The sequence below is a fragment of the Stegodyphus dumicola genome, chromosome 4 (genome assembly GCF_044657685.1).
Source record: "Stegodyphus dumicola isolate Sdum_Otavi_A_Nest chromosome 4, ASM4465768v1".
NCBI lineage: Eukaryota > Metazoa > Arthropoda > Arachnida > Araneae > Eresidae > Stegodyphus > Stegodyphus dumicola.
Genome location: NC_140771.1, coordinates 245,005,545 through 245,025,809, shown reverse-complemented (window position 1 = coordinate 245,025,809; position 20,265 = coordinate 245,005,545). Strand labels below are relative to the sequence as shown.

The following is a 20,265-nucleotide window of genomic DNA, read 5'->3' as shown; positions in this document are numbered from 1 at the left end:
CGTTAAGGGAGGTAACTATACGACATGGTAAAACCAAGACTACTAGTGGAAGTTTCAACGGCATTTTACGGAAATTATGCTAAGACACTTGAAACAACCACATACATTTGAAAACAGCATATCTTTAGAATTTCCGCATTGGAGATAAAACTATTATTTTCCGTACAGTGGTCTCTCTGAACTCTTTGAGTTTGTTAACCCAAAACTCGTTTAAGTTTTACAAAATATGAAATAGATTAAAACAAATTCGAAATTCAGTCGTCCAGATGCCCATGTTCGGGCGGAGGATTACATTATTCAAAATTTGATGGCTCTAGATACTGTCGTTTTTGTCACAGTGCGAGAAACACAGAGATTCTTCATTATTTAATTTCTTTAAATATAATACAGGGCGATAATATTTGGTAACAACAATTTGCAAGGAGACACGGACATTTATAGTAAAACAGCGCAAAATGCCGCTTCGAAACTAACAGCCTTTCTAGGCTACCGTCTCTTTGGGCTAATAAATTAAATTAATAGTAAATAAAAAAAAATTATGCAGAACTAAAAATAAATTAAAAAAATAATCACTAAAAATACAAGCAAAATTAATTATTACGGTTAAATACAGTTTTAATATTAGAATTAAATTTATAAAAATTATTAAGGAGTCAAAAGTGTTTATCACTATGATGTATTATGAAATACAATTGAAATAAAATTCCTTTATAGAAACTGTGCTATAATATTCATCTATAATTTTAAAAAAAGCAGCACAACTTAGAATTTTAAACAAAACTTTCAAAAATTCGCTTTTAAATATTTTAGTAAGTTTCACTTATTTACACCAATAAAAAGCATAAAAATTGCAAGAGAAAATTGCTTGTTTGAAATTTTCTATAAGTTCAGATTAAAAATATTATTTTCTAAAAGAAGTAGTTACAAATTTCCTTACAGCATAGGAAAAGCTAGAAAAATATCCAGCCCTGAAAGCATGCAATAGCTTTATAATTATTTGGAACGTTAATTATGCGTTATAAATATGCTAATTTTTTAAGAATCAATCTCAATTTCAAAAATAAAAATATGGAGAAATTCTAATTTGTGAAATGAGGGGCTACAACCAGCTTTTTCTTGACAATTATACACGCTGCAATAGGCAACCACTGTTAAATTTCTGCAAGTCGTCCCTACTCCTTCGAATGTGATTAAGGTGACAGGCGGGAACGCCTCAGACGAGGGATAAAACCCATTTGGGTTAGTCTATTTCTTATAAGGTCCATGGTTCACATTTGCTTGGGTTTATTTTTGTGACGTCATGCTTATTCTATCTATTCTAACCTCCTTGATAGGCACAATGCTTGGAATATTTTGGGGGTCTAAATCAATATTTTGCAAACAGTTCACATCGCGAAACATTTTATAAATAAATTAAATACTTCAGTTTTTATATTCTACCTCTGAAATCAACGTTTTAATTTCGAATGTTACAAAAACTGACATATTAATAATTATTAAATGAAATGATTCATTTAATGAAACAATTAATATTAAAAAAACATTTAGTTTTCAATGATTGCAATGTGCTTGAGTCTTCGAAATAAAAATTAAGGTCAGGAGTAATGTTATAAATCTGAGTTCTTACATTAGATGCAGCAGTAAGTCTATATTTGGACAGAGTTGCAGCGCAATGTGAAAAACTTGCACAAATATGTTGACGAAAAAGAAAGTAAATTCTAAGTAGCTCGTTTTGATAAGTTTGAATATTATCCTGACAAATTTATCAAAACTCGTTTAACGGCAGTTCTTTAAATTTTTGTTTTTATGATGGAATTAGTTATCAAATCTATTTAATCTTTTGAAACCAGCTATTTTCATATCTGTTGACTTGAATCTGTTGACTTTCATATCTGTTGCCGTGCTCATGAAAGGATTTCCAAGAATTGATCAACAGTTAACTGCAAGTATTGTAATATTTCATTTTACATTTCATTGTCTACTTTTAAACTTTCTCATTTAAAAAGTCATTTAGGGCAGGAAAAACTCAGATTTACAGTCTTCTACAGAAGAAATCGTGAATATCAACTTTCGTTTGAAATTCGTTTGAAGCAATTTTACCCCTGTAATGGATAACGTATTTTCGTTACACTTCGTGAATATATCTGCTAAGTAAGCAACACTCATTAACCACGTAGAATTTTATTAAAAATTCCATGAAATTTTGCCCAAAATTGTTTGATGAAAAGAGAAGCGATAACTCGCTATGGAGTTCAGCTATGAGCGGTATTATGCACCGACAAAACATAAGAAAGGTTGACAAGAAAATTTGAGACAATATAAGAAAATTTGAAATGAATGTTACATTTTCCTCAAAACATGCTTCAGAATAACCGCAATTTAAGCATGGCAGCTTAATGTTTAATACTGTATAAGTACTTTACTAAACTCGATCACAGCCATTACAGATCCGTAATTTTAAAACAAAGGCTAAACTTTTGCATATAACCCCAATTTTCTCGCCAACTCTATTCTTACTCGCCAAATGGTAGATATAGCGCAAATTATGGCGGCCATGATGATCGTTTCTTTCAATTCTGGCATACAATTACATAGAATTTTTATCAGATAGTTCAAATTTATGCCCTAAGGCCACTCGCGGTAATTAAGTCAATTAGGGTGCAATCACATCGCTCACCCGAAGGCGAAAATGTAGAAAAGGCAAAGTCAAGGGTTAAGTTCATCAATTCCATAGGCCCACCAGCGTCCGAGCGGTATAGTCGCTGAACACTGGTAGTTCGGTCAGAGGTTCGAATCCCGTGAACGGGCTGGCTGCAGGGGTGTTTTCGTGGTTTTCCCCATGTGTACCATGTATACGAAACAGTTCCCCTTAGAAAGTCCTCCACGAAGGCAACCCTTCCCTTAGGCAGATAGCCCTCGAGGCTTTGCCGTAATTAAAGGGTATCAGAAACCCCTATACCGACAATGTTAAATTGGCCATTTTCGATGTACCTTTTCTCAAAATCTGCTGTAGATACAAGCTTGAAAATTTTTCTGTAATTAAAGTATACCTATCTGATTATACTGAAATGAGCTTTAGAAACATTTTGAATTTTAGAGTAAATTACAGCATATTTTGTTAGGTATAGTAAAATTTAGCACTTTTCTCACACAAAAAAATTTAAAAAAATTTTTTTTCTAAGTTTATTACAAAAAGCTCATTTCAGTAAATATTAGAAAACCTAATAAATAAGCCATAAAAAGTGTAGATACCTGTGAGCAGTAGTTCCCGAGAAAAGGTGCATCGAGTATAAAAAAAAAAAAATCACGTTTGGAGAAAAACGCGTTTTTATGTAAAAATCTTCATTGATCAAAGCAGTAGATGACAAATTAAAACTAGATTTTTGTACAGTTCTAATTTTCATAGAGATTAAAGAATGGTATTTTTAGAAAGATAAAATGTAGAGAATTTGAAAATGCAAAAATCCGAAATCACAATTTTTTGAAGATTTTGGAGTTCCAACTCCCCTTAAATAACGTAATCTAACCTAATAATCAATTCCAATGAGAATGCACTAACATCGCTTTTACATAATTTCTGAGTAAACAATTCGTAGGAACTGAAATAATTATCGCATTTAAAATTGTATTCCATAATAAGATTTACATTGAAATCAAATTGAGAGAATTAGATTTTAGTAGTGTAGTTTAAGTGAGATGAGATCACTTAGAGTCACGTTATACGAACCGGCGAATCAGGATGTGAATGCATGTTAAATTCATATGCACTACCATGAATTCGTAAGCCCAATTTGTAACACAATAAATAAATTTGGTTAGCAAAGTCTAAAGCCTGCTCTGAGAGGCAAAAAGTCCACTTCGTTTTGTCAGAATCACAATCAAATAATATATAAGTAATGAATAACGATGTTGTTGTCGATGCTTACTTGTCTCACTCAGAGTCAGCCCAAGCCCACGAAATTCCTCCTGGCAAGGAGCGCTAGATTACGCCTGCCGCTGGCAACCAACCTTGAGCACAACTCAGGTGAACGTGCGTTTTAGCTTAAATGCTAATTGCTTATGCTTATATTAGCCCAGTTGGGCTTTAATAAGCTATATTGATCTAATCCCCTAAGGACAATCAGAATGTCAACTATCAGCTAGTTCCCAGCCGGGAAATCGGAGCGGGTAAGGAAAAGAGGGTCCATCGGCCATAGTGACAAAGTCCAATCATCAAAGTAACTTAACTCTTACCCCTGAGACAAGAGTAACAATTACGTGTATGGAGCTATGAAGATGCAAAAGAAATGAAAATACATGAAATGTGCATAGGATACAGTGTTGAACATGTAATAAACAAATGAAAGTGAAGTAATGTACGCATAAAAATGTGTTATTTACATATTTGAAAACGAGTGGGCTAAGTGACAAAATTGTGATCCCTCATTCTGTGAGCCGTGAAAGGCCTGATATTGTAGTCCTCAGGAATGCAGACATAGTTCAGTACAGCATTAAAGTTTCCTTTACTGCAATTCAAGCCTTTGTCAAAGAACTTGCTGTTAAGTTTTTGCAGGTATTTGTCAATATATTCAATTTGTAAATCATCGTGCAGGAGTTTGTTACGGATGTAAAAATGCGCTTCTGTCATGGTGCGTAAGATTGTGTTTTGAGTCACCTGCAATTTGTTAATATCAGAGCTCGTAGCAGTCGCCCAGACAGGGGACGCATAACACATAATTGGTCTTAAAATGGAAATATAAATCTGTCTTTTCCTTCTCAGATCTAACTGCGAGCTACGCCCTAGCAGTACTTGTAATTGTTGAGCAATTCCTCTGGTCTTGTTTGCAATGTAATTGACATGCGTACTCCACGTGAGTCTTCGATTCAAGTAAACACCTAAATACTTGGCCTTGTTTACCATCGGGACACGATGGCCGAATAGGTAAAGTGGCTGAACTGAGACCAGTATTTTCTTCCTTCTAACAAGAAGTAGCTGTGACTTAGGCGTTTTAGCTCACTTCCGCCTCCAATTTGAAGGAGGGCACCCCGAGAGCCTCCTACCCCTCCCCCTTTCTACCAAAGCACACAAGAGGGCTTTCGGCTCGCCGCATATTGCACTGACACTATACATTTACAAACATCCATGCCTTCTCCGGGATTCGAGCCCGAGGCCTTGGGCACGGCAGTCAGCGAAGCTAACCACTATACCGGTTGGGCGGCTGAATAATGGCTCTTAGGCAGAAAATCTAATTTTACAATTAGATTTTCTGCTTAAGAGACTGTATAAGGCCATGAAAGCTCTGTTTCCTTTGTTAATTTTTCTGTGTATGATATTTGAAAGTAAGTTGAGTGTTGATAATTACTCCCAAGTATTTGTAGGAATTTGAAACTGGAATGATCTTTTTTTTCGGAGGGGGGGGGGTTACTTCTGAGTTTGTCCTCATATGTTTTTATATCTTCTGCATTGTACAATATTACATTTTGTACTATATTTTTCAAAGGTTACACCAGGTGGCGGCAATGTTGACGTAGGGTTTCTGGACTTAGAATGACGGTATCGTCAGTTTAGTTTATAACTCTTGAATTTAGAGGATTTGACATGTTATTCATAAATATGTTAAAAAATTAAAAAGTATTCATAAATATGTAAAAAAATATTCCAATTGTCGTGCCCCAAAGATCGATCCTTGAGACACGACAATTAGAATATTTTCTTTTGTGATAGAGAGAAAGTGTGTGTGTGTGTGTGTGTGTGTGTGTGTGTGTGTGATTATGGCAAAGCCTCGAGGGCTATCTGCCTAAGGGGAGGGATGCCTTCGTGGAGGACTTTCTAAGGGAAACTGGCTCGTATTCACGTTACACATGGGGAAAACCACGAAAACGCCCATGCAGCCAGCCCGTTCGCGGGATTCGAACCTCGGACCGAGCTACCAGTGTTCAGCGACTTTACCGCTCGGCCGCTGGTGGGCCTGTGAGAGAGAGAGAGAGAGAGAGAGAGAGAGTCTCTAACCCAAACTTGAAAGTTCCGATGGCGGCCATGCAAACATTGCAACAGAACGCGGGAAAGGTAGGAGAATCTACTTCTTTATGTGGCGTGTTTACTAAAGCTGTTCTCGATTTTTATTGCTACTGTAATTTATTTTTATGTAATTATTGTTTTATCTTTAATCTTGCATGTTAATTAATATTTCATTACCGTTTCAGATTATTAATACTATTATTTATTATATTTAACAACACTTATGTTTTGCTGTTTTGTCGCAAAGCTATTTTTATTATTAATTTTGATCTTATTCAACTTGTATACTATTATTTATATATTTTTTATTTAATTATAATTCATTATACTTCATTTTAGGTATAAATTGCTATATATTAGATTGCTATATTTCTCATTCAATTAATTCACTTCTCGCTTCGCGGTGAGGCAAAAATACATAACACAAAACATCTTCATTAAAATTTGAAAAATATAGAAAACATAAAACACCAAATACATTTTAAACAGTTGAAAAAACAATTTTTACAATTAAAATTAGAGTTTCTACGCAAAAAAACCAGCAATTCGGTCAGCAGGCAAGACTAAAGACTTTTCGCTGAACAAAACTAAAAGTTTACTTTTGGCTCCACTCGGCAAAAAGACACTGAAGGTGCAGAAACTGATTTAATTCACTATTCTGCTAAGTTTCAAATACAAACAAATGTGGCTGCACCGTTACGCTTACTCGCACTTAAACAACTTTTAAATTGTTAACAATTCTATAACAATTGATGCACATTAACTAAAGGCATAAAAACCTTAACCGGAATATAAGAACATAATTTAAACACACTTTAAAGCAAAAAATGGACATTTTACCAACATATAAGAATTTAAAAAACCCACTGAGCCGTGTAACAAAGTAGGTTCTGAGGCTACTCGTTTTTGAGTTACGCGAGATGGGTATATACGTACGTACAGATGTCACGAAAAAATCTTTTCTGAATAAATTTATTAAGCCCTTTTTTTGAAAAAGAGACCTTTATTCTTATCCGTACGTACAAATGTCACTCAAAAACGTCGTTTAAATGGATTCGACAGCGATGAAAATGGATATTTTTGCTGAAATATGACATCCGAAATTTTTCGCGATTACAATACTTTCTTTATTTCACTTCAACAACGAAATAAAAAGCATAAAAACTTTGGCACTAAACTTTCTCTTGATACTCGTCAACAGAACTAACGAAATTAGTTGTTCGAAATTAGAATTGAACAAAGGGGGTGGGAGTGCAGTGGTTTCTGATGTCTCCTGAACTTCGCAAAAGTATAAAATGGACTTTGCTAATAAAAAATTTAAAAGAAAATCTTGTTACCGAAGAAAAAACGCGGAAAATCATAACGTCTATAGTGGGTATTATATAAAGCAGTGCTACGCAACAGGTGTGCCGCGGCACACTGGTGTGCCATGAGTAGGATACAGGTGTGCCGCAATCAAATACATGTATTTGACATTTTGCAATTTTTTATCATGTATTTAATACAAAATGATAATTTTTTTCCCTTCATAATGTCTATTTAAAATGTTTTTATATATTTCACTGTTGTGTGGTTGTGTGTGTGATTGTAAGTGTGTCAGCATTTGAATTTTTTCGGCACTTCCTTGATAACTCGGAACTCAAAAATATATAACTTTTTTTTAAACATAAATTTAAACGAAATATATTGGTTTCAGACCATTTTAATTAAAAATAATAGCTCTAAAACTGTTTTTTTAAAAATTTGAAATAAACCAATCAAATTGAAGAATTTTTTAAAAATTTTTTTAAAAAAAGAATATCCTCATATTTCCGAAAAAGCAATTTTAACATTACCTCCATTTTCTACGACATATTTATGTGAGCAAAGTTTTTCAACTCTATTATTAATTAAAAATGATAAGCGGTCATGCTTAAAAGATCTTGACCACGTGTTGCGTTGTCAGATATTAAGCCGAATATAACACTTTTGTGTTCATTGAAGCAAGCGCAGGTATCACATTGATAATTATTATGATTGCATATAAATAAATATGTTATGGTTTTATAATTGTACATTTTTCAAATTAAAAACAAAAATTTATTGTAAATTTTGTGTATAAATCAATACATATATACATTAGCTTTTGGTGTGCCACGAAATTCCAGAAAGATTTTTTGTGCGTCGCAGGTGAGAAAAGGTTGCGGAGTACTGATATAAAGAACATTAAGCTAAAAGATATATTTTACAAACATGCAAAGACTTTTTAAACAAGTGTACAAACAACTGCTTATAGAATAGAAGAATTTTTTAATAACATTAAAAACCGAATGAAGTTTGAGAACTACAAATATTTTTCTTGAATCTAAAAATTTATCTAAATTTCTTGAATCTTGAAATAAATCTTGCGATACAAGAAATTACTGAACCAAAATTATCTTTACATACACTAAACGATATTCTATCAAATAACCAGTCAGTATTACTTTATTTTCTTTGGGAATGAGCAAAAATTAAACGTAATTATAACACTATCCAATTGAAATTGTTAGTTCCTGAAATGCAAATAATACTATAATGCCAAGCAACTTTCTCGGGAACTTCTGTAATTCATGGTTTTAACATTTATCAAATCAAAACAGTTTCTTAAAACACCGGAGAATAACTTGGAAGCATCTTATCTTAGATGCAGAAATCTGTCAGCCATTTAGAAGCAGGACGGACTAAATGGCTTCATGGGTGCAGGTTTCAAGATTAATAAAAGCTTCTGAAATTCATTTAAGTTGGTACAAATTAATGATGCATTATCTGCCTCAGTACCACACTAATTTACAGAAGATTAATAAATGTTAGGCATTTGGATATAACTGTTTGGATGAAAATGTTTTATGGAAATAAAATGAATAACTCGTCTGGAAGTTCTTTTCTTATTAAATTAGTACGAAAAACACCAAGTAACATTAATTTATGATAGAATAATAATATAACAAACATTTTTCTCTACTGTTTTTTATTAAATAAATTCAGAAGTCATCACGTACGGTTAATTTATCGTGGAAATATATCATAGCAAACTTTTCCTGCCCACCGTTTGGCATTGCTTTTTGAAAAACTCATTTTAAAAGTATGGTTTGATGGTCTGTATCACGGAATTCTGGCGATAATTTTTAAACTCGTAGCCCAGTAGAAGTGTTCATCTTCATAGAATTTCCTGTTGTAAACTCGAATTTGAATAAAAAGCCATATCAATCTGACACTTTTTTTTTGGGGGGGGACTTATCAATTTGACACTTTTTTTAGGGTCTAGCGAGTACTGGAAAAATAATTATTCATAATCGTTACTAATCTTTCAATTATTTGAAATATTATAAAGGTATGTTATCCATCAGTGTAAATACTGAATAAAGTGTGTTATTTAGAAGCAATTTTTAGTTGATAATAAGACTTCGCAACAAATGCTATTTAAAATTATACTTTACAGTAATTTTAACTGTTTACTGATGTAACTTGAACTGTTTTACTTTTACGGATTATGACTGCATCAAAAAGTGAAATCTAACGATTATGATAAAATTCTGTAACAATATATCAATTGCAAACGTCTACAAATATCTTTCTTCCCATTTTACTGAAAGGATTAATTAATGTATTTTTAAATAAGAATTTTGACTTTTTTATTTAATGCTATTTTGCGGAGGCGAAAGGGCAAACAAATGCTCAGTTTTTTATAACAAAAAGAATTTCCAAACAGAGATTTTATTTATCACTGAGGATTCGATTTTCCCAAACAGCAAAAATTGTATGACGTTTATCGGAGAAGAAAAGTGAAATATTCGTATGATTTCCTGATAGTCTGTTCTTCAGTAAAGGTCGCTTCTCAGAATTTAAAATCTTTATAATTCCAGCTTACTTCCCTTACCACTGGTACGCATGATTCAATACTTCTCTTTGCAATAAAATCCGGTTTCAGCTTTTTAAATTTATATATCACACGCACGCGCAAATAAATATTTCTTCTCATCCCCCCTCAAAAAAAAAAATTGATGTGGATACCACCAGACTTCCTTGAAAGACCGATTAAATTATAAATATTTTTTGCAGCATTTCATTTAAACTTAATTCCTTGAATTATTTTAAAGGATACTTGACGGCAAGTTGAAAATAGCATAAAAAATTGCAAATTTTGAAATTAATTTATTGGGCAATTTTTGGCGTTCGGGGGTCAAACTTCTTGTATTTGCATTTTTTCATAACGAAATAAAGCTTTTCCAAAACCGGAAGATTGCACTAAAAGTTTAAATTTCGTTACTTGTGCAAAATCAAATTTTTTTAGATAATTTGAAATTGCCGAAACGTGAATATTTTTGGCATTTACAACACACCTGTAACTGGAAGTATATGACTATCACCAACGATTGCGAAAGTAAAGACAGGCAAACAAAAATGGGAAATGCACAACTAGATGTTATAGTAGGTCCATATACAAAATTTCAGCGTTCTAGGACTAATCCATTTTGAGTTATGCGAGCGAGATATATACGCGCACACATACATACTAGATACATGCATACGGGAAAACGTCACGAAAAAAATTCCTTTTGAATCATTTTAGATTTATTTTAGAATACGTTTTGGAAAAAAAGAATTCTTTATTCTGCCAGTACAAACAGAAGTCATGGAAATTTGGGGGAAGGAAACGCTCAAAATGGATACTTTTGTTGAAATAAGATACCCGAAGTTTTTCGTGATTACAATGCTTTCTTTACTTCGTACAAAGAATTAAAAATATAGATCGACTCACATATTTAACACTGAAAGGATACAAGTTTACGTTAAGTTTTAGGCATTTTAGTACCCCTTTCATCGACATTTCGACCGTAAAAATGTTGCTATTAGCATTTCACTCCGTGATACTCGGGAAAGGCCTGCAGTTTCGTCATGTCCTTTTGCTATTTTTAGTTACGTCTAAGTATAAATTTCGCTCTTGTATATCGTTTGCTAACTTCATTTATCTAAATTATTTTCAAAATTTCATAAAAATGTTGGGAATGAAACAAAAACCCGCGATCACCACTACCTGGCGTCAAAATGCTCAAATGTTCAATACATTTGTAGAAACTTCGCCGGGGAAAAAGTGAAATATTAGAGAAATAATAAATATTCATAGTCTGAGAAACGGTTTTAATTTTTTAAGTAGAATCTATGAGGCAGATAAACAGCTTTAATGGAAAAGATTTTATGCGATGGCAATAAAAATGATTTTATGACAAAAACTGATTAAACATAATTAAATTACGGATAAATTGCACTAGTAAACCTAATTCATGAAGTATGTTTTTAAAATTAGTAAACGTAAATGTTTTCATCCATCAATAGCGTGAAAAAACGTTTTTGGGGCATTGCACAGTTTTAGTTCGGTAAGTCCAGGACATACAAGATTCATTTAGATAAGCCATTTTAAAAAGCAGCATTAGAGCTTTAAAGAAAACAAAACTGTGAAAAAAAAATAATAAAATTTTAATCTATTACTTTTTTTAAATAAGAAAATTCTTTACATAGCATTTTAAAACGTAGATGCGAATTTTAGATCTGTGTTTAAATTCTCAGTCCAATTTTAAAGTATACAGGTAATTTTTTTTTTATGAAAATATCATAACAAGTGTCGTAAATTTAGATTTCTAAATTTTTCAAGAAATAATCGTAAAATTTAATAGTTCTTGAAAAATCTTTCCTTGAATATCATAATGTAATTTCTACGATCCTTGTCTTGAAAGCCTATTATAAAACTAGAAATTTGATTTTTCATATTCACGAAGTTTTATTAAATTTAACTATTTAGTCGTTATAAAACAATCCGCGGTACTATTCCGTTTTGCGTACCGTAAAAAAATTGCAGCGAAAATGTATGCGCAAAAGCGCTAAATCTATCAAACGCGCCCATTTAACAGTGCGCCAAATCTAGCGTACGCGTTGATTTCAGATTGCGTAAGTTTATATAGTTCTATATTTCTCAAGACGCCATTGAAATACTAGTTTAATTTTTAAATCCTTTTTTTTTATTATTTTAAATTCTTTTTTGATATCCTATGGATTTAACAATTTGGGAATGGCCCATGACGAAAAGTGTGCAATAGAATTTTGGGTAAAGTGCAGAATCACCCACTGCTAGACGCGTTTTTCAGAATTGCACATACTCGGTATCCATGTACACATCGACCTACTTTCACTTCAAAAAAAAAAAAAATCCCAGAATTGCACAAAAATGGCACTGCGCACACCCTTGACTTTATTGTTTTTACCCTTGTAAAAAGCTGCAAACAAATAAGTGGGGGATTCTGCACTTACCGAGAATTTTTTCAAAGAAAAAGCATCATTCATTATAGAAAATTATGTTTGAACAACCAACGAGAAGAAACTATGCTTTAGCGATAACTCTGAGCGAAACAGCGATGCAAACAGCGATTCAGTTATGTTTAGCAGTTTTTGCATAAATTATAATAATAATGATCTGAAATAGTTATTTACACTTATTCTTCCATTCAGTCATGTTTAGCCTTTTTTTAATATAAGTTATAATAATAAAAAAGCATTACATGAAATTAACCTTTCATGTAAATTTAAAAATCAATCTTAGATAGTTATTTACTATACTTCCTGTCTAGCATTAGGGTTGCCGCAATTATTTTTGGCAGCACTGGCATCAACAGTAGTTTGGCGATTTTTTACAGACCTCAAAACTGAATAGTACCAAATGATTTTATTACAAAAACTGATTAAACATAATTAAATTACGGATAAATTGCACTAGTTAACCTGATTCTTAAAGTATGCTTTTAAAATTAATATATGTATATGTTTCCATCCATCAATACCGTGAAAAAACATTTTTGCGGCGTTGCACAGTTTTAGTTCGGTAAGTCCAGGACTTACAGGTTTCATTTAGATAAGGCATTTTAAAAAGAAGCACTAGAGCTTTAGGGAAACAAAACTTTGAAAAAAAAATTAATGAAATTTTAATCTAATAATTTTTTTTAAATAACAAAATTCTTTACATAACATTTTAAAACGCAGATGCGAATTTTAGAGCTCTGTTTAAATTCTCAATCCAATTTTAAAGTCTGCAGGTATTTTTTTTCTGCAATTATCATAAAAAGTGTCGCAAATTTAGATTTCTAAATTTTTCAAGAAATAATCTAAATAACATAATAAAATTTAATAGTTCTTGAAAAATCTTTGTTTGAATATCATAATGTAATTTCTACGATCCTTGTCTTGAAAGCCTATTATAAAAACTTATGTAGCCATTATAAACCAGAAATTTTATTTTTTATATTTATGAAGTTCTATTAATATTAACTATTTACTCGTTATAAAACAACCCGCATTTTATTATTCTAAAGCAATGCAAAATAAGCTTTAGAAATTAAAGTGACAATAGTCTAATAGCAAAATAACCTTTGATAAAAATAGGCTGGTCCTCACAAGAGAATCCGGGTAACTACACTCGTGCGCAACAGTAATGGAATTTGATCACAAATTCGAATTTCTGAAAAACTAAGGGATAGATTTTAATGAAGTTTGGTATGAATATACATTTAAAATAGAGGAGAGGATGTACCATTTAAAAGTTGTTGTATGTACAAAGAGTCGGAGCTCTACTGCATGTATAAGCTCTAGAATTGCCTCAGTTATCCAAGTACAGTAAGACCCCGCTTAACGCTGTTTCGTTTAGCGCTGTTTCGGTTTAGCGCTCTTTTATTTCAACCCGGGGATTCTCCGAAATCGTGCGCAGCGCTAGGTTTCCAAATAACATATCCGAAACAGTGTAGTTGTGTTTCTTGCTTGGTGGACGCATTTTTATCATTTGAAACATTTGTTGACATTATTGTAAGTTTAAATTTGTATAATACTATAACGATTAATACAGTGACAAATATTATGATCTTTAGTTTTTATCATGGGTGATAATAAAAAACAAGAAAAGAAAGCAACCAGAAAAAGCATTTCACTGGAAACTCAAATGCAAGTGATTAGAAGATTAGATTCTGGTGAACGTCAATCTCAAATTAGTGCTGCATTGATTTTGGCAACTTCAACAATAAGGACAATTCTTAAGAATAAAGAAAAAATACCGTCATCGGCAACTGCAACTACGTCAAGCTCTGCAACTAGAATTACCCGTTCTAGAAATAACATTATAGAGGAAATGGAAAAACGACTGTCTATATGGATTGACGACGAAATTGAACGCAATATGCCATTAAGCCAATCTATCATAATGCCTTCTTAACAAAAAGGCAGGAAATTGGAAACCCAGAATAGACTGAATGATCTGACTGAGAATTTTATTTGTTTTTAAAAGTATATGCGTTTATATTGTTTTTATTTTTGTAAGAAATAAATGTTTGATTTTATTTTTATTAAAAAAAACATTATTAAAGTTAATGCCTAACCATTTTTTATCCGCCTTCCCCTAACCCCATTATTTACATGTTAAGATAGCCTCGCTTAGCGCTGTTTCGCATTACGCTCTACTTCGATGGAACGTATCCCCCGCGTTAAGCGGGGTCTTACTGTAGTAAGGTACGATCCAAGGAACTATAACTGATTTAATGAGGCATTCGCGGTTTCGCCTTAATACGGCATGTACTTAGACATACATGGCTTAATCTTTGAGACAAACATATGACTACTGGCAGGATCAACCACGTAGCTTTTTTACGTTCGTAGAACGTTCGAGCTGCAAGCAACTCGAATCCATTACCCTACCACAGTGATGGCGAACCTATGGCTCGCGTGCCACAATCGGCACGCGACTAAAATATTACTTCAATAATAAATAATAATAAGCACAATAAAATGATACTATATAATTTAAATAAGTGTTTTCGTCTGTTCTTGATCGTTTCACTTACTTACTTACCGCATAATGCCACTGGCATTGGGCCTAAACCTAGATATAAGATTTTTATATATCGCCATAGAAATGATATACATATTTATTAACCCAATTTATAACGTTTCAATTGTTTGCGCCATTCATATTACTTGTTACATGGCAAAGAATACGCCAAAGTTGAAGTAGATAACGCTTGCTAAACGAATTCAAATTTATTGCAGACTGCCGATGAGTTTTAATACTTTCATTGTTAAACAAATTCCAGTTTTCAGATCTAAGGATTTTGAGGTAACTCGTGAAAAATTCTAATTTAATATCTCAAACGGAATGGCACGCGGCCCCAAAAAGGTTCGCCACCACTGCCCTAGCAGTTTTCAAGCCGAATGGATACTTTGTTTGGTAAAATCCTAGTATACGGTGAAGCCTTGGCGCGATTTTGAAAATTATCGCCAACACCAAAAATGACCCAAACAACGTCTATGCAGTTTACACTATATATATACTCAAACAACGTCTATGTATATACTATACACTATATACTAAGTATATACTATGTATAACTATATATATTCTTTGAATGACCCGTTTACTACTCATCGTATATGTCCCGTTTTTATTGCTCATCATAAAGTAGCCAAATCCCGTGTGCACCGGATACTAGGATTAGACCCTTTGTTTAAATTATGCTTCTTTTTAATTCCAGCAACATATCTCCTTTCGAAAGAAAGTTATAACACTGCTTACGAATAAATTACATGAAAGCAAAGTGTGCTCTTAAGGGGACTCATACACCTTAAAAGCCATAAGATGTTCGAATAGGTGACTGTTGCAAGAAATGGGATAACTTATTTATTTTAAAAGCAATTACTACCAACTTTTTACAGCTGACTACATAATATAGCTGCTTTCTGAAATAGTAATCAGAAAGTTTGTGTTGCCATAAATATTTTTATAATTTAATCCGCTTTGTGACAACATTTTTCGTCATGTTTCCAACTTGCGCGCACAGTTTAAAACATTCTGCTTCATAATTTAATTCCATAATTAATATATAGATTTTATAACACTTGGAAACTACTGTAAACCTAAAATTCTAAAAATTTCATGTTAAATTTTTATTTTATTTTGAGTTCAGTTTATAAAATGTATTTTATTAACAAAATTTTTAATGTTTTCGTCCATAAAATTTTTCAGTATTAAAATATTCATCAGATTTTTGGTTCAGTTAGAAAGTAGTGCCCATATAAAGAATTCCATCCAATTTCAAGTATGTACCATCAGCCATTTTTAAAATAGCATGCGCGCAAGGTGGAAGCATGGCGAAATATTTTGTCACAAAGAGGATTAAATTACAAAAATATTTGTGGCAACACAAACTTTCTGGTTACTATTTTCCAAAGCAGCTATATTATGTAGTCAGCTGTAAGAAGTTGGAAGTAATTGCTTTTAAAATAAATAAAATATCCCAATTCTTGCAACAGTCACATATTCGAAGATCATAAGGGGTTTAAGGTGTATGAGTCCCCTTTAATGCTAATGAAAGTTTCGCTATTTTTTTCCCCTCCCCGGAAAAGAAAGTAGAGAACGTAAGGTTACTTATCTTCTGTTCACCAGTTTCTTCCCCTATTCTCCAAATTTGCGAAGTGTATTCAGATCAGCTTTACAGTTGGAAGCCTAGGTAAATAACCTTCGGAAGCTTAATTTTTAAAAAAGGAAGTATTATTTACAATAGAAGCAATAAAAGAAGTAGCGTTGAATTGAAAAAAACAATGGAAATAATATACTGTAACTTGTGCCGATCTATTATTAAAATAATGAAATTCTAAATATTCTAATCTCCGCACATTTTCTGATAATAAAACATGTGAAAATAATATAACACGAGGGGGAAAAAAAAATATTATGAAATGTCCAGAATTCGATAGGAGTTAACCGGTTTTTTTATCAACTAGTTTTAAAAAAATTGTATACATGAATATTTACTTTCACTCACCGTTCCTTTGAATATTTCACTTGGCACAAAACAGCAGTACATTGGCAATGAGTTTTAATGAAAACTCTCATCTGTATTTCACTGCAAATGGAAACGTGGTGATTCTCGGTCTTTTCCACAGCCAGTTTACACACGCGGCAGTTGTTATTGGTCATACAAATAACTTCGACGTGTTCCATAAAAACAAGTGTTTCGTAGCGAATTTAAAAACATGGCTGTGCAGAAAAAACTTTCCCAATCCACGTCGCTCGCTGCTATCAATCAAGGAGGGGAAAGTGATATTTCAGCGGTGTTATTATCACAGTGAAAAAGTACAAAGGTGGCAGGCAAGACTTTGGTGTTCTAAGCGTTGTTCCCCGTTTATGCGCGATAAATTCCCTTTAAAAGAGAAGCGAAGCGAAGTGAGGCCAGCTGATACTATGAGTGACGGAATAAAGAGGAAAATGAAGAATACTGTATTCATTCCATGCCCAGTCATGCGTGGGACTCCAGTGAAACTTCCGCGAGGTAATTGACGCTCTCCAGTTGAAAGGAGCGCTTTGTGATTTTCTTAACAGTTACGTAAAAAAGAGCCACATCTCGTATTTCCCGGGATGGACAGAAGAAGGAAGAAGAAAAAGACTAAATGAATGCTGCATAAAACGTCATAGGCTACATAAAAGTTTTACCATAACAGGCCATCGTAAACAAGATTTTCATTAGGGGAAAAGAAGAGTAACTTCATTTTCTTCTTTCCTTGGAAAGCATCCATGAGCAATAATAAATCAGTGATGTGAACTGGTTTCTTTGAAAGCACTGTTCACCAAAGATAACATTTTCAGCTTTACAAATTTTATTTAGAAATTCTCAAGTACTTCTATAAGAAAAATGTTAATGTTAACACATGTACAAAATGTTCGATTGGACACAGGTTTATTTTAGGGTTTCGACAAAATTTTACTTTTAATTGCCCGTATTTTCCATGACCAAACCGTTTAGTTTACTTCAGGGCTTCTTAAAATTTTTTTCAGTCGCGACCTCAGGACCCCATAATATTTACGAAAATTTTGTGGGACCCCATAAGCATTCTGCAAATCCGTCACACGCGTGAGTGAAGCTGTCAATTTTTTCACTTGATCTGAAGATAGTTCAACTATAATGTACTATTGCAGTTTTAGGTCATTAACTTAAATTTCAAATTTTAAGGCATAGAACAATATGAAAATTTTAAATAAATAACAGCATCACGTACAAAGCAAGTAAAGTAAGCGTTTATATTATAGAAAGAATGCGTCGAAACGTTTTCGCTTTTTTTTTTTTTTTTTTTTTTGTCTGCATCGTCTTTATGCATTTTCAGATACATTGTGTAAAAATATTTGCCAATTGTAAAATTATTATAATAAGTTGAAGAAATATTAAAAACTACTAAAATTTTTGGCGACCACAGTTTAAGAAACTCTGGTTTACTTGATTACGGCAAAGCCTCGGAGGCTATCTGCCTAAGAGGATGGATGCCTTCGTGGAAGACTTTCTAAGGGGAACTGGCTCGTATACACGTACACATAAGGAAAACCACGAAAACGCCCATGAAGCCAGTCCGTTCGTGGGATTCAAATCTCTTACTGAACAACCAGTGTTCAGTGACTTTACCGCTCGGCCACTGGTGGGACTCATAACCAAACGGAACAGTTTGCCTAGCCTATCGTATTAATGAACGAGTAAGTAATTTTACGTGTTGGCTATTAAAAATACAAAGAAGTGAGTAAAAACATTATAAAAATATATTTATCGAATTTATTTACTGTAAAACAATAAATAAATACCACACACACAATAATATTTTATAGTTTCAGAATAATTGCTTTATTGTGAAACAATGAATAAATAAAACAATAAATAATAACGAGAGAAATACGTAAGAAACAACAACAAAACAGACAGGGTTTTTAGAAGATATACCAAATTTAGAAAAAATTGTTCATTCTCCTAAAGTAGGGTTTCTTAAACTTCAGTCGCGACCCCTTTTTATCACTGAGATTTTTTCGCGATCCCCAGAACCCCATAATATTTACAAAAATTTTGTGGACTCCATAAGTATTGCGCAAATCCGACACACGCGTGAGTGAAACATTCAATTTTTTCACTTGTACTGTAATATACTATTGCAGCTTTAGGTCATTAACGTTAATTTCTCATTTTAAGACATAGAACAAATGTGAAAGTTTTAAATAAGTAATAGACGAAATGACAGCGCCACGTGCAAGGTTAGGTTAGGTTATTTAATCACGGCAAAGCCTCGAGGGCTATCTGCCTAAGAGAAGAGATACCTTTGTGGAGGACTTCGTAAGGGAAACTGGCTCGTATACACGTTACACATGGGAAAAACCACGTAATTAAATACACCCAGTACTAATAAACTTTCAAATTGTTTTTATTCTTGTTGTATTCATTAGACTTTAAATAACGACAAGGATGAAAAGTCGGTTGTAGTTCGCCAAAATCTGGCTGTTCTTTATATGTCGCTACGTGATCGTATATTAGCAACGGCTGCGCTGCGTGTTCTTATACCTCGCCACGTGACCGTATTTTAGAACCGGATGTTGTTTTTATAACCTCGCCACGTAATCGTATATTAGTGCCGTGTTGCATTTTTTCTTATATTATGCATTTTTGAAAAGTTTTACGTATTGTTTATTTAAAAATAATTTTTTTTTTAATATAACGTTAACAATCTTTCATTTACTAAGAAATGACGTGGATGCCATATCATTTTTTCAAAAAAGAGGCCTTACCTGACAATGCGAAAATGACCACAACATGGAACTTTACGTTAACGATGAAACCCTCTGGAGGTGCAATGTTTAAAATTGCGAAAAGAACGGCCTCCGTGTCGGAAATTAATTCAGGGGTTCCAGAATATCATTCGACACTGATATTAGATTTATTTGTTCTTGGACAGAGGAGCTGACGTGAATGAAATAAATGGTGTTATAAATAGCTTAATATGAGTAAAAGTGCTTGCAGTTGACTGAAACAATTACATGCGATAAAACAATAAGGATAAGGAATCTTAAAAATATTCTTGCGAAACGACATGTGAGTATTCTTATTATGTACTGTGTTGTTTATTTTTACATTCGCGCTTCCCAAGCATGGCAAAATTACAGCTGAGATTTTGGCGCAAATCTGAAATGGTTGCGGGCCATTTCGATTTCTTTGTTAACCTTTTGGTTAACAAGGAATTACCAAATTAAGTTTAACCTTAGAACTGGAAGTGCATATACAGCATCAATATTTAATTAAATAAAACCTGTAAATACCTTTTTCGAATATTCTGCATACATTATTACGCCAGAGTGAGAGACACCAAGACCGGGGCAATCGAGTAGTGCATACACAGTTTTTAATTCTGTATTT

General features: G+C 32.9%; 1 protein-coding gene across 4 annotated transcripts in view; it reads right to left on the bottom strand.

Moving 5' to 3' along the window:
* The window catches only part of LOC118203668 (diacylglycerol kinase delta), a 266,853-nt gene that overhangs the window by 131,389 nt on the left and 115,199 nt on the right, over positions 1 to 20,265 (bottom strand). The window contains exon 1 of one of the 4 annotated variants that reach the window (XM_085816164.1): positions 16,870 to 17,229. The exons of the other annotated variants lie outside the window; for them this stretch is intronic. Coding sequence (XP_085672290.1) covers positions 16,870 to 16,911 — 42 coding nt within the window. The 5' untranslated portion in view covers positions 16,912 to 17,229. Of the gene's footprint in view, positions 1 to 16,869; positions 17,230 to 20,265 lie in introns of those variants that run through there. 4 annotated transcript variants of the gene reach the window in all.